At 43.5% G+C, this 11,654-nt stretch overlaps 2 protein-coding genes across 2 annotated transcripts in view; both read left to right on the forward strand.

Moving 5' to 3' along the window:
• Window positions 1-2,557: 2,557 nt before the first annotated feature.
• The window catches only part of LOC135827064 (uncharacterized), a 55,254-nt gene continuing 46,157 nt past the window's right edge, over window positions 2,558-11,654 (forward strand). Inside the window, exon 1 of the mRNA XM_065339591.1 lies at window positions 2,558-2,746. The gene's annotated coding sequence lies outside the window, so the exon portion shown is untranslated. The remainder of the gene's footprint in view (window positions 2,747-11,654) is intronic.
• LOC135807003 (uncharacterized) lies at window positions 3,759-5,651 on the forward strand. Its single transcript, XM_065321103.1, has 2 exons — window positions 3,759-4,640; window positions 4,842-5,651. Exons 1-2 carry the CDS (start codon window positions 3,773-3,775, stop codon window positions 5,303-5,305), a joined length of 1,332 nt encoding a protein of 443 aa, XP_065177175.1. The 5' UTR covers window positions 3,759-3,772; the 3' UTR covers window positions 5,306-5,651.

The raw sequence follows: 11,654 nt of genomic DNA on the forward strand, positions 1-11,654 counted from the left end.
CCACTTTGCCACGGAAGGGGAAGTACCTTTCATTCATTGTCAGTCTTTGTTCTTGCCGATCTTGTTGGGCCAACAATAGATCCTAGGCCTAGCTTGTACATGTACTACATTTTGTAAGTAACTTAGTTAGTGTTAGTTACATGTAGTTGAAGTTGTAGGGTCTGACTGGCACAACAAACCCTTGAAACAGTCATCAACTCAATCACTGCATTTAATTATGCTAGACTAGCCTAGAGCAGTAATGGTGACATGAAAGGTATCACCTGTACTGATATCCGCTGGTTTGAGGAAAAGATTGAAACGGGAAAAGTCTGAAGAAAGACAGCCACCATGTAGATTCTACCGCTGGGACTGATATCCTCGTTTCACGGCTGTATGTGCGCTACATCACTAGCTGAGTTTGTTCTCTCGCACTACATGTACTATGTAGCTCATGATGCGGATCTGTTATGGTAGATCTACACTACAGTCATACAGATAATGATTCCAATGTCGTACACGCTTGAATGCACGCGCACGCGCGCGCAGATACCGGTCCGGGTAGATCTACATTAGAGAGGTTTCGACCCGCGTGATTTGTGCTCTTACGTGAACGTCAATTTTTTGCGTCGACGCGAGCTCAGAAAGAGCTTTCGTTTCACGTTGCTTGTGAAGCACGTCGTTTCGCTGACGACAGGAGCGAAAACTGGGGGCGAAAACTTCAAAAAGTGAAAAAAGTGATTTTTGGTGAGGCCAAAGTCGCACAAATATTATTTATAGCTAGTTTAGGCAAAATCGACAAATCGAGTCAATAATCCCAACCTGATAGCAAGGCTAAATTTGCAAAAACTCGCGTCACGTCGAACGTGAGTTGACCTCAGCTCACGTCATGAACGGGAGTTTCGACGCCAAAATTTGCCACACCGACGTGAAATTTCACGGTGTAGTGCAGAACAACGTGAAGCGAAACCTCTCTATTGTCATGTCATTACTTCAATACTTGACATTAGTAACACATGACTGTACTAATACTAGTAATAGTAATACTAGTACTAATAGTAGATTGGTAACTAACGTTACTTTAGTTCATTTCGTGTGTTTTGCACTGTTTCCCCTGGCCATGGTAAAAAATTAAGTTGATTCTCAGGTCATGAGCCTGTGAAAATCGGTGCGAGCGAGCGTTGTTTTATTTTATTTCCCACAATTATTTGTTTATTAATTTTCCAAAGATAGGGTCACACAATTAATTTTCCAAAGATAGGGTCACACAATGTGTGACCCTATCTTTGGAAAATTAATAAACAAAATAATTGTGTTAGTGCAATTAGGAGTATAATCGATGCAGACATGGCCAGACAACAACGAGTTCATGGAATTTTTAAGGATTTTTATGTTATTCAAAATCGATTTTCGTGTTCCGCTCATCAGTGAATAGTATCGGAACTGAGGGTACTGTGTACAAAAATAGAACATTTTATAACAGCATAATTAATTAAAAGTGTGAACAACAAAGGAAGTGCTACAGCATTACATAATATGTGTCAAACATAGTGCTAACGTATATAACTGAGTGCAGCCACAAAGCAAGAGGTGATACAGTGCAACATGACACAACATTTACATCTGATAACCAGCTACGAGAACAACTTTAGCGCGACTACGTGCTTCTTTTGTTTACAAAGAACAGGATTATGCACACGAATACATACAGCTTCCAGAACCTTCAATTGCTTAACATAACTTGCACGGCACAAAACAGAAAAGTGAGAATCATCGTACACACTAAGACAATCTGGACGTGATAACAAGTGACAAAATACAGCTGACTTTTTGCTCACGTCGCTCTCTTCCGTCTCATCCCGCTCCTTTCCTTCGACCTCCTCCGCCCTATCCTCGTCCTCCGTCTCATCTTCATCATCATCGTCCTCATCACCACCATCATCATCATCAGTCACTTCCTCATCATCCGTTTGATGCTTAGTCTCACTGCACTCCTTATCAGCCTCAGTTCCGATACTATTCACTGATGAGCGGAACACGAAAATCGATTTTGAATAACATAAAAATCCTTAAAAATTCCATGAACTCGTTGTTGTCTGGCCATGTCTGCATCGATTATACTCCTAATTGCACTAATAAAATTGCTTTCTCCACGCCGACTCTTTAAAATAATTGTGGGAAAAAAATAAAACCCATACAAATGTATGTACATGGTCACATGTTCATAATATTCGGGCCAGGGAGTAGAAAAATACCGGTATTTTACTACTCCCTGATTCATGCCTTTCGCAATGCATGCCCAGGGCTAGGGCGCGCTGGCCATGCAGCCGTGGATAAGCGGTACATACATGTACATGCATTAAATTTTATGCGCTGCATGCAGGCTGCGCGCTGGTCGTATCGGATCAGCAAGTGCACTTGCACTGCACGCAGCGTTCTGAACGCGCTGAGCTGAGGGCGCCGGCCCCGCGGCCAGGTCAATGATGGTCAATCGACTGGATTTCCATGTCCGCTACAGTAGTTACTAAAATATTTTTATTTAGTTACTTACGACGTTATAACGTTAGCAGTGTGTCTTTGGCGCAGTTTTTAGTTAGGAACGATAATCTACGGGAATACTAATAGTTACGACAATAGGTGCGCCGAACACCTAGCAGTAGATTGTGTGTGTAAGAGTGTAAGCGAAATATCGTCAGGGCGATCTCTTGTTGCTGCCGTCGTGTAATACGTTCCAGCACGGCCTGTGACTAACTACTTGGTCTTGGGGGTACGTACACAATGCTATTATGGAAATATGTGTGTTTTAGAACACGTATCTATCTGAGTGTATTATGCTTCCTGAAAAGATCAGTAGAAGAACATGCAGTGTGTGGGCGAAAAACGTCCAGAAAGCGTAAACCCCCTGCACTGTGTAAAATGCAGTCCCGAGAGGAGGGCTCACACTCACACCCCAGTATGGCAAGATCCCCATGTCTCACCCCAAGAAGAAGTGAGTACAGTAGTAGTCATACTGGTCGTAGATAATGAAAAAAATGAATAATGAAAACTGGGATGTTTAGCCAATAGTAATAGTAATACCGTAGAATCCCGCGGATAAGCCCACCCACGTATAAGTCCATGCTTGCGCATAAGCCCAGGCCAAGTAACATTATTTCGAACATCACGAAGCTTCGTCATACAAGCCCATGGGTCTAGGTCGTACCAAGAGTCCATAAATTATGGACTCTTGGTCGTACCATGTACATAGTACAATGTCATGTAGATTGTTTTTGTACATTTCAACAAAATCATCGGTTGTTTTTGTTTGCACAGTGGCTTTCAGCAACGTACTTCTCACTTCCTTGGTACTTTTCAATAGCACAATGTTGGTGACAGCGTATAAGCCCATGCCCGCGAAAATACCCATGTTCTTGTATATGCCCACCGAAATGTCCTTGTGAAACAGATAAGCCCATGGGCTTATCCGCGGGATTCTACGGTATGTGAAGAGAAAAGGACCTATAAGTTACTATTTATGACTAACAGTCCACCAAAGGTAACGAGATAGTATACTTATAGAATAGTAACTGAGCCCGAGTGTTTACGAAAAATAAAAACCCGAGTCAAAAAACCGAGGCGAAGCCGAGGTTTTTTGACGAGGGTTTTTATTTTTCGTGAACACGAGGGCGAAGTTTCTATTCTTTTTAAAATAAACTAATAAAAAACGATTTTCATGAGACTCCATTTTGGATCAATCTTTTTGCAGGCTCATCGTGCGTTTTCGTTCTTTCTGTCTTTGGGCAACTTTGGCAAGATGGCAGATTCAGCTTCCTCTTCTCGTTTCGTTCCAGTTTCTGACGAAGAGAAGGCTCGTCTTCTAGACGAAGCAGTACCTCAGAAAACAAAGCAGGCAACGAAGTTTTGGATGTCTGTGTTCAAAGACTTTTGTTCGGACAATGAAGATGCCCGAAAACTTCTACAGGAAAAGGACGCTGACTGGATGAGCATCGAAGAGGAAACATTAGCCTCTTTATTGGAGTCCTTTTACTGCTGTGCCAGGAAAAAGGATAAAACTGAGTACAAGCGTGCTTCTATGATTGCAGCCAGAGGTGCTATCCAGCGCCAACTCAATATCTTCAACAGAGGAATTGACTTGAAAAGTCTAAAGTTCGACCGCGCCAACAAACTGCTCGATGCTGTTCTCAAGGACAAAAAGAAGAATGGTCGAGAGGCCCCGGTCACGCACAAGGAGACGATTTGCGATGCAGACGGGGAGAAACTGTCCGGGTATTTCGCAGACGTGAGCACTACTCTTGACGTAAAGAAGCTCACTCAGTACGTGTGGTTCAACTGCACGATCCATTTCTGTCTTCGTGGAAACGAGGCACAATCCCAGCTCAAGCCATCCGACCTCGTATTCACGACAATCGCTGGTGAGGAAGCCATTGTTCTGCACGCTGATTATATGTCAAAGAACCATCAGGGTGGTCTGACAGGGAGCCATACCGAGACCAGCGGAGCAATCACAAGATCTGATATGATCGCTGTTTTCCGAAGGTACCTGTCAAAGCTCCATCCAGAAATGGATCGTCTATTCCAGCGGGCAAAGTACGGAAGTGGAGTGCTCGCCATGGACTGTGATGTTTGGTTTATGAAGTCGGCACTTGGACACAACACATTGGGTAAGTAGCTGTATTTTCTCCCATTTTGAACGGCGTTTTGTATAACTCTTGTTCCAAGCTTCTGTGATTGGTGTCAGTGTTCCCTCTCAGGTGTTCTATACTTGTACCTAATTTTTATTGAGATTCTGGAGGTTGTGATGAATGACTCATTTCACTCATTAAGATATCTGTTTCTGTATATTTTGTGATACTGCTATGCAGGAAAGATGATGAAGGAGATTTCTTCAGCCGCTGGCCTTGGCCAGACGTACACTAACCACTGCGTCCGTGTTACTTCTATATCCCACATGAAGGCCTCCGGAGCTGAGGATCGCAAGATCTGCACCGTAAGTGGTCATCGCAATGTGCAGTCACTTCAGGCATATGACCGACCGACGGCATCGGATGTCATGGCTTTGTCAAAAGCAATTGACAAGGAAAATGTTAGTCCGCAGACATCACCAGCACCTGTATCTGCTTCACCCGTGTCTGCACCGCCTGCTGCTGTCGCTGCTGCTGCATCATCTAGTCCTTCACCACTGGGCTCTCTGTTCTCTGCTCAAGGCTCAACTTGGTCGAATGTTACTATCAACGTAACTCCACAGCTGCCTGAGAAACGTAAGAATCGCCCGAGTTTGAAATTGAAGAAGAAGCCAAAGAAGGAGCATGATGATGATGATAAGTGAATTTTTGTATCTCTTCTTCTTGTTGTGATCTCTCGTTCTATTACTCTACGCTCTACTCTATTTTTCTGCATATTCTCCTATTCAATCCCTAAAAAGTGGTTTTTTATAGCTACAGGTTTTTTATAGCTACAGGTTTTTTATACAGGTTTTTTATCACTGGCAGGTTTTTACAGCCATGTTTTATAGCTACAGGTTTTTTATTGAGGTCTATACACGATATAAACAACTTGCATTCATCACAAAAATATGCAGAGGTTTTTATTAGTATATTTTAAAGTCAGATAGTGCGACAACAAGGCACAAAACTGACAAGGATATTGAGACATTGGACGACCTGACACCTAGCTCCAACACATCTACGAAGCACAAACCAACAATCTTCCAACTTGGAAGGCTTTCGCTTGCGGAAAGTTCCAAAGAGGGGAAGGGGTGCGCCATGAAGATGTGCACGAGCTATGTCCCTCTGCAATAAAGAATGTTGAACGTTTCGGGATGATGATGACGAGACTAGTAAGACCATTGGACAAACCGGTCTAACTATAACTCGAAAACGCAAGGCAACAGACCACCCAACTTGGGAGGCTCAAAGGTATGTAAAAATACAGAAAGAGGGCCCGGGCCCTCTTTGGAATTTTCCGCACCTGAGCCTTCCAAGTTGGAAGGTTGTTGGTTTGCGCTTCGTAGATGTGTTGGAGCTAGGTGTCAGGTCGTCCAATGTCTCTATATCCTTGTCAGTTTTGTGCCTTGTTGTCGCACTATCTTACTGTATAGTATCTCGTTACCTTGGTGGACTGTTAGTCATATAATTATAACTACTTGGTCCGCCAAGTTAAAATTGGCGCTTATCTTCGCACTTGATTTTCGTTGTTCTGCCTGTGTCATACGGCATGGAACCACCGATTTACCATTCGAACATAACCATTGACCATTGCATCCGACAACACGGCGGCACAAACCATCACAGGAGTTGCGATCGGTTAGTTTGAGTCTTTTTGACTGGAGCTGCAACAGACGAACACTTCCGTCAGCGCAAGAAAACGCTGCAACCTCCGCTCCAATCCGTAAAATAGGTCGTGATGTTCGCATTTCAGAGCGATGGAGAATACAGTTTCTGCCTACTTCCAGCTCTGGTGGCAAGGATGGTTTACCGCGGAGAGGTATGGAAAAGCTGAAAAAGTGCATCGCGAGCTCGAATTTCAGTGCTCGCCCAGTACAGCGCCTAGTGAAGAGTTATCACCAGCAAATCGCTGACGAAGAAGCTGCAGCTCATGCCGACATCTCCAGAAAGTGAGACCAATCCGGCGGACACACTTTAGAGATCGCAGAGGACTGGGCAAGTAGCGAATCAAAATAAACACCAAAGTCCTGAGGGAAACTCTTGTGCAAAGGACTTTCAGGAAACTAGCCGAAAAGACTGGCGTAGGACTTAGGTGCAGTACGCACAGGTGTTACATCAAGCGGAAGCTATCACTGCGCTGTGTGTACACGCACCAGGGGCTGGCGTGGCTGGGTGCGGATCAGCAAGTACGGCAAGCGCAAGAGGCGATTTGAGAAAAAGGACAGTGATGAGATGTTGCTTTTTTGTCTCAAACAAAGGCATTATTGCAACGAAAGGGGATACCACTTACAGCCAACACGCGGGCAGTCTCACTCAGCTTCTGAGCGGCAAGGTGACAGGCACGCACTGCCTTAGAGCGTGATTCGAGACCGTAGCAGAAGTGAAACAAGCTATGAAACGTGCAGCAGCTGTCCGGATCGAGAGTTTTGAGCTCTTCCAGCGACGATAGTGGCGAGGAAGACGTGTAACTTGCTTGAATTTTCGGCTGAGGCGCTTACTGACATGTACATTATCATGTACATAGTGTTTTGTGATCGTGGCATGCTTCAAGTATATGTATTTTCTTTCTCAGACAAGTGTGAAGATAAGCGGCGATTGTAACTAGACTGGGTGGACCAAGTAGTAACTTACTTACAGGTCCTTTTCTCTTTGAAAAAAAAATTAATAATAATAGACTCGGATGGAGAGCCAAGGATTATTTTATAGAAGAACAAAAAGGACCAAGGTTGTTGGAGCGCGCATCCAAGATGTGCTAGAGCTGTTAGCCAGTTAGTTGTAGAATGTCAGTACCGTCGGTCAGTATCGTGCAATGTTATCGCATGAGCTGATTGTTTAGTAACTGGTGGTGTTAGTGGACATCATAGCGTAACTTGTACTTCCTTGGTCATTTTTGTTCTTCTATAAATTAATAATAATGCAAGCCATGGCCAAAGGATTTCCTGCCGGCCTAGCTGTATATCAAACCGGCTTGTCACTGAATGCAATATGATAATAACTCCGTAGAGCAGATGATCTGTTGTATACAATGTCAAATTTGCAATAGGTATTAGTAGATGAGCTGTTGGAGTCTTGTCCAGGAGATTATCAGCAATGTTTAACAAAATAAATTTTAATTCGACTCTACCTAGACTAACGGTGTACATGTCTGGAGACACGAAGCCAATGAGTTCTAAGTAGCTTGGAGAGCTAGCATGTAGTGACACAGCTAAACCTAGCAGGATGCAGTAAAACCTGAGCTAATATTAAGCGACCTCTGGTATTAGTGAACAGCGCTTTTCAATGCAGTGGCGGTTCTGCATGCAAACTGCGCCAGAAACAGCGACCATCTGGCACCCGTGTTTCGCGACCAGCGACCCACGTCTAGTACCAAGTGCCATATCTGACATACAACGACCGCAAGTGCTTCTCAGGCTTCGCTGCAACAGGGTTTAAGTCAAAAGCGAGTGCATACACTGGTTCAGTCAACTGAAGTGACTAGTGACAGTGCAGGGTGCAATGCACTTGGTGTGAAAGGTTTTGAAAACTCATGGGTGCTTCATCTTCATGAATAGTGTTCTATGCCCAATACCTGTCAATATATGTAGTTGCATAGAAGGAATTTCTTTTTAGAGATTAGCCTACTACTGTAGGGCGTTTCAAAAGTATAGACCTCTAGACTCATTTTCGATTAATTCAATTTTGGTTTGTGCTTTTTGAATAATTTCTTCGGGATGTTGCTCAGGCAGTTCCCCCAAATTTCTGATATTATAAATTACTCAATCTGCGGACAGAACTGTTTCGTCCTTTGTGGACTCGTCAGCGCAGCACAGAGAAAATGAGGCCGAACCTGATAGCAATGGAAATAAAAATTTCCAATCAGGCCCGAACGTACCTTGCCAGAGTGCTCAAACTGACAAGTCAGTGAGCTCTGCATAACGCAAACAGCAAAGGCACTACCCCACGCAAGAGTGCTCAACTGCTACAAGAGCAGGAGCGAAATACTCAATCTGCGGACAGAACTGTTTCGTCCTTTGTGGACTCGTCAGCGCAGCACAGAGGAAATGAGGCCGAACCTGATAGCAATGGAAATAAAAATTTCCAATCAGGCCCGAACGTACCTTGCCAGAGTGCTCAAATATGATATTATAAATTATATATTTCTAGGTAATTGCATAAAAAACGCCCAATTTCGCAGATATTATGCAAAGTGATCACAGATTTTATGTGGTATAGGTGCTGGCCTGACGGGCTTTTGAAACCAGATGTCTATATTTTTGAAACTCATTATAGTAGAGTCGACGTCAAGGGCAAACCCTAGATTCAATGCATGAAAGGTTGAATACATAATTATTATGGACTCGGATGGAGAGCCAAGGTTTAATTTATACAAAAGAGAAAGAACCAAGGAACTACAAGTTACGCTATACTGTCCACTACCACCACCAGTTACTAAAAAATCAGCTCATGCGATAACATTGCACGACACTGACCGACGGTACTGACGTTCTACAACTAGCTGGCACTCCAACAGCCTTCCGACTTGGAAGGTTCTAACTTCTAAGTTATAGAAATAACATAAGGAGGGGAAGGTGAGCGCAACCAAGATAAGCACGAGCTGAAAGTCTCAGCTGTGAAGGACGTTGGCGGATGTTCATGCATGTCGGTGACGATACTGGCAAGATCATTGGACAATACGGTCAAACAACGATTCAAGAACGCAAAGCAACATTCCACACAACTTGTGTGGCTCAAAAGATGCGAAGATCAATAAAAGGGGAAGCTATGCAAACAAGAATCATGAAAAAACCGAACGCCTCAGTAAAACAGCACTGTACTTCGACTATGACAATTTACATGGACAATAAGCAGCGGTAACAAGCAGCAATAATTATTATATCTATAAAGATTTCCCCCAGTTTCCTTGGAGACAAGAATGCGATTCTCAGAAAAAGGACACACTTCAGCTCTTGAAAGTTTTCGGTTTCTTTAGTATAGTTTGAAGCCTTATTGTCAGGTAAAATACAGGCAAAATCTAAAATAACTACAAAGAGTGGGTGTCACATACACATAGAACGGAGTGGGGTTCACACGTGCACCTTTCTCAAACCGGACAGCACAGGGTTCCAAGAAAATAGCTGGTATCACCTGGAATTTGTTCAAGTACAGTAAACCTGTAATGGCGACCACTTTTCCTTGTCACGGACGCATTCACATTCAAAACAGCTCGGATAAGGCGACCACCCACCTGCGACCATGTTGCACCCTACTACTATAAAATAAATAAATAAATTCGACGGGGTTCGCGTACCGGGCAGGTCAAGAACAAGGAGTCATACAACTCCCTGGTCAAGAACCACCTTTCCGCTTCCGTGGGACGCCACCACCCCATGATCAGGCGTCAGATGCGGCTCCTAAACGGTGGGGGAGGATAAATGGAAGCGGAAGGATTTTTTCCAACCGTGCTGCGACCCACAGTTAATTGGGAACTCGTGGCCTGGCATGAGTAATACATGGATGTGGCAAATGGGATCGAGGCCTTTGGCCTCTGGTTGGTGGACCCTACTACTATAGTGTGTTTCAAAAGTATAGACCGCTAGACCATTTTGAATAAATCAAATTTGTTTTGAGCTTTTCGAGAAATTTCTTCGGAATATTGCTCAGGCAGCTCACGCAATTTTTCTCATGTAAATTTCTAAGGGATTGGATAACAGACGCCCAATTTTGAAACTTTTATGCACAACGTGATCACAAATTTCAAGTGGTATAGATTATTATTATTATTATTATTATTAGGTAAACAGTTTCCTCTGAGACAAAAATGCGATAATACTCATAAAAAGGACACACTTCAGGCTCATTACAAACATCTTGAAAGTTTTTGTCTTCACAAGTATACTTTCAAGCCTTCTCATCAGGTGAAATACAGGCAAGGGAACAGGAACAGTGGATTAAATACAGTAAGAAGGTGGTAAAACAGCGCAAAAAGAAAGAAAGAAAGAAGATAGCTAAAGTAAACAGCGAAAAATGTAGGTAGGACTCTTCAACATCTGGACGCACGCATCCGACAACACGCACCGCTACACCTTATTCCACAACACGCACGATCCACTCGACCACGGAGGGGACGTCCAGCAAAGAATCATCCTGGTACAAGATGGTCCAACGCAGCGGCATCAACACCAAGCAACGTCACCTCACAATTAACTAGACCACCAGAAAAACAACCGGACAAGACACCTACGTGCGTGGCAGTGACAGGAACCGCATCAACCAGAAGAATGACAAGATCGGCAACGGTGGCGATGGCAGCGACTAAAGCACAGGCAGAGACAACGGCTAGGGTCCACTCGACTAGCCATGTGAAATCGGATGTGTCCACCGCACATGCTGATTGTTCTGATGTTAGTTCTGATAAGTATGAGTCGTCCATTGCTAGTCATTTGTTTGAGCATCCTGATTGTCGTGCTGTGTATTCGGATGATTGTTTTTCGATTGTGTCACGTGTACGCAGTGCTAGATTGCTGAATGTTTTGGAAGCTGTATACATCCACACAAGGAAACCCAACCTTTGCAAGCAGAAACAAATCAAATTCACACTTAGGCTGTTAGGTAGGTCGTCAAAACCTCGTTAGTTACATGTATGTCCAGTGGTTGTCTCTTGTTGTCGCACTACATGTCGCGCTTATTGAGTTTTCTCGCATTTGCACCTTTGTGTCATTATTGCAATTTTCGCTGTTTACTTTAGCTATCTTCTTTCTTTCTTTCTTTTTGCGCTGTTTTACCACCTTCTTACTGTATTTAATCCACTGTTCCTGTTCCTTTTCCCTTGCCTGTATTTCACCTGATGAGAAGGCTTGAAAGTATACTTGTGAAGACAAAAACTTTCAAGATGTTTGTAATGAGCCTGAAGTGTGTCCTTTTTATGAGTATTATTATTATTATTATGAAATGACCCAAAGGCAATATGCCTATCAAGATGCTGGCCTAACGGTTTTTTGAAACCGGATGTCTGGACTTTTGAAACGCACTATA

This window comes from Sycon ciliatum, chromosome 1 (genome assembly GCF_964019385.1).
Source record: "Sycon ciliatum chromosome 1, ocSycCili1.1, whole genome shotgun sequence".
NCBI lineage: Eukaryota > Metazoa > Porifera > Calcarea > Leucosolenida > Sycettidae > Sycon > Sycon ciliatum.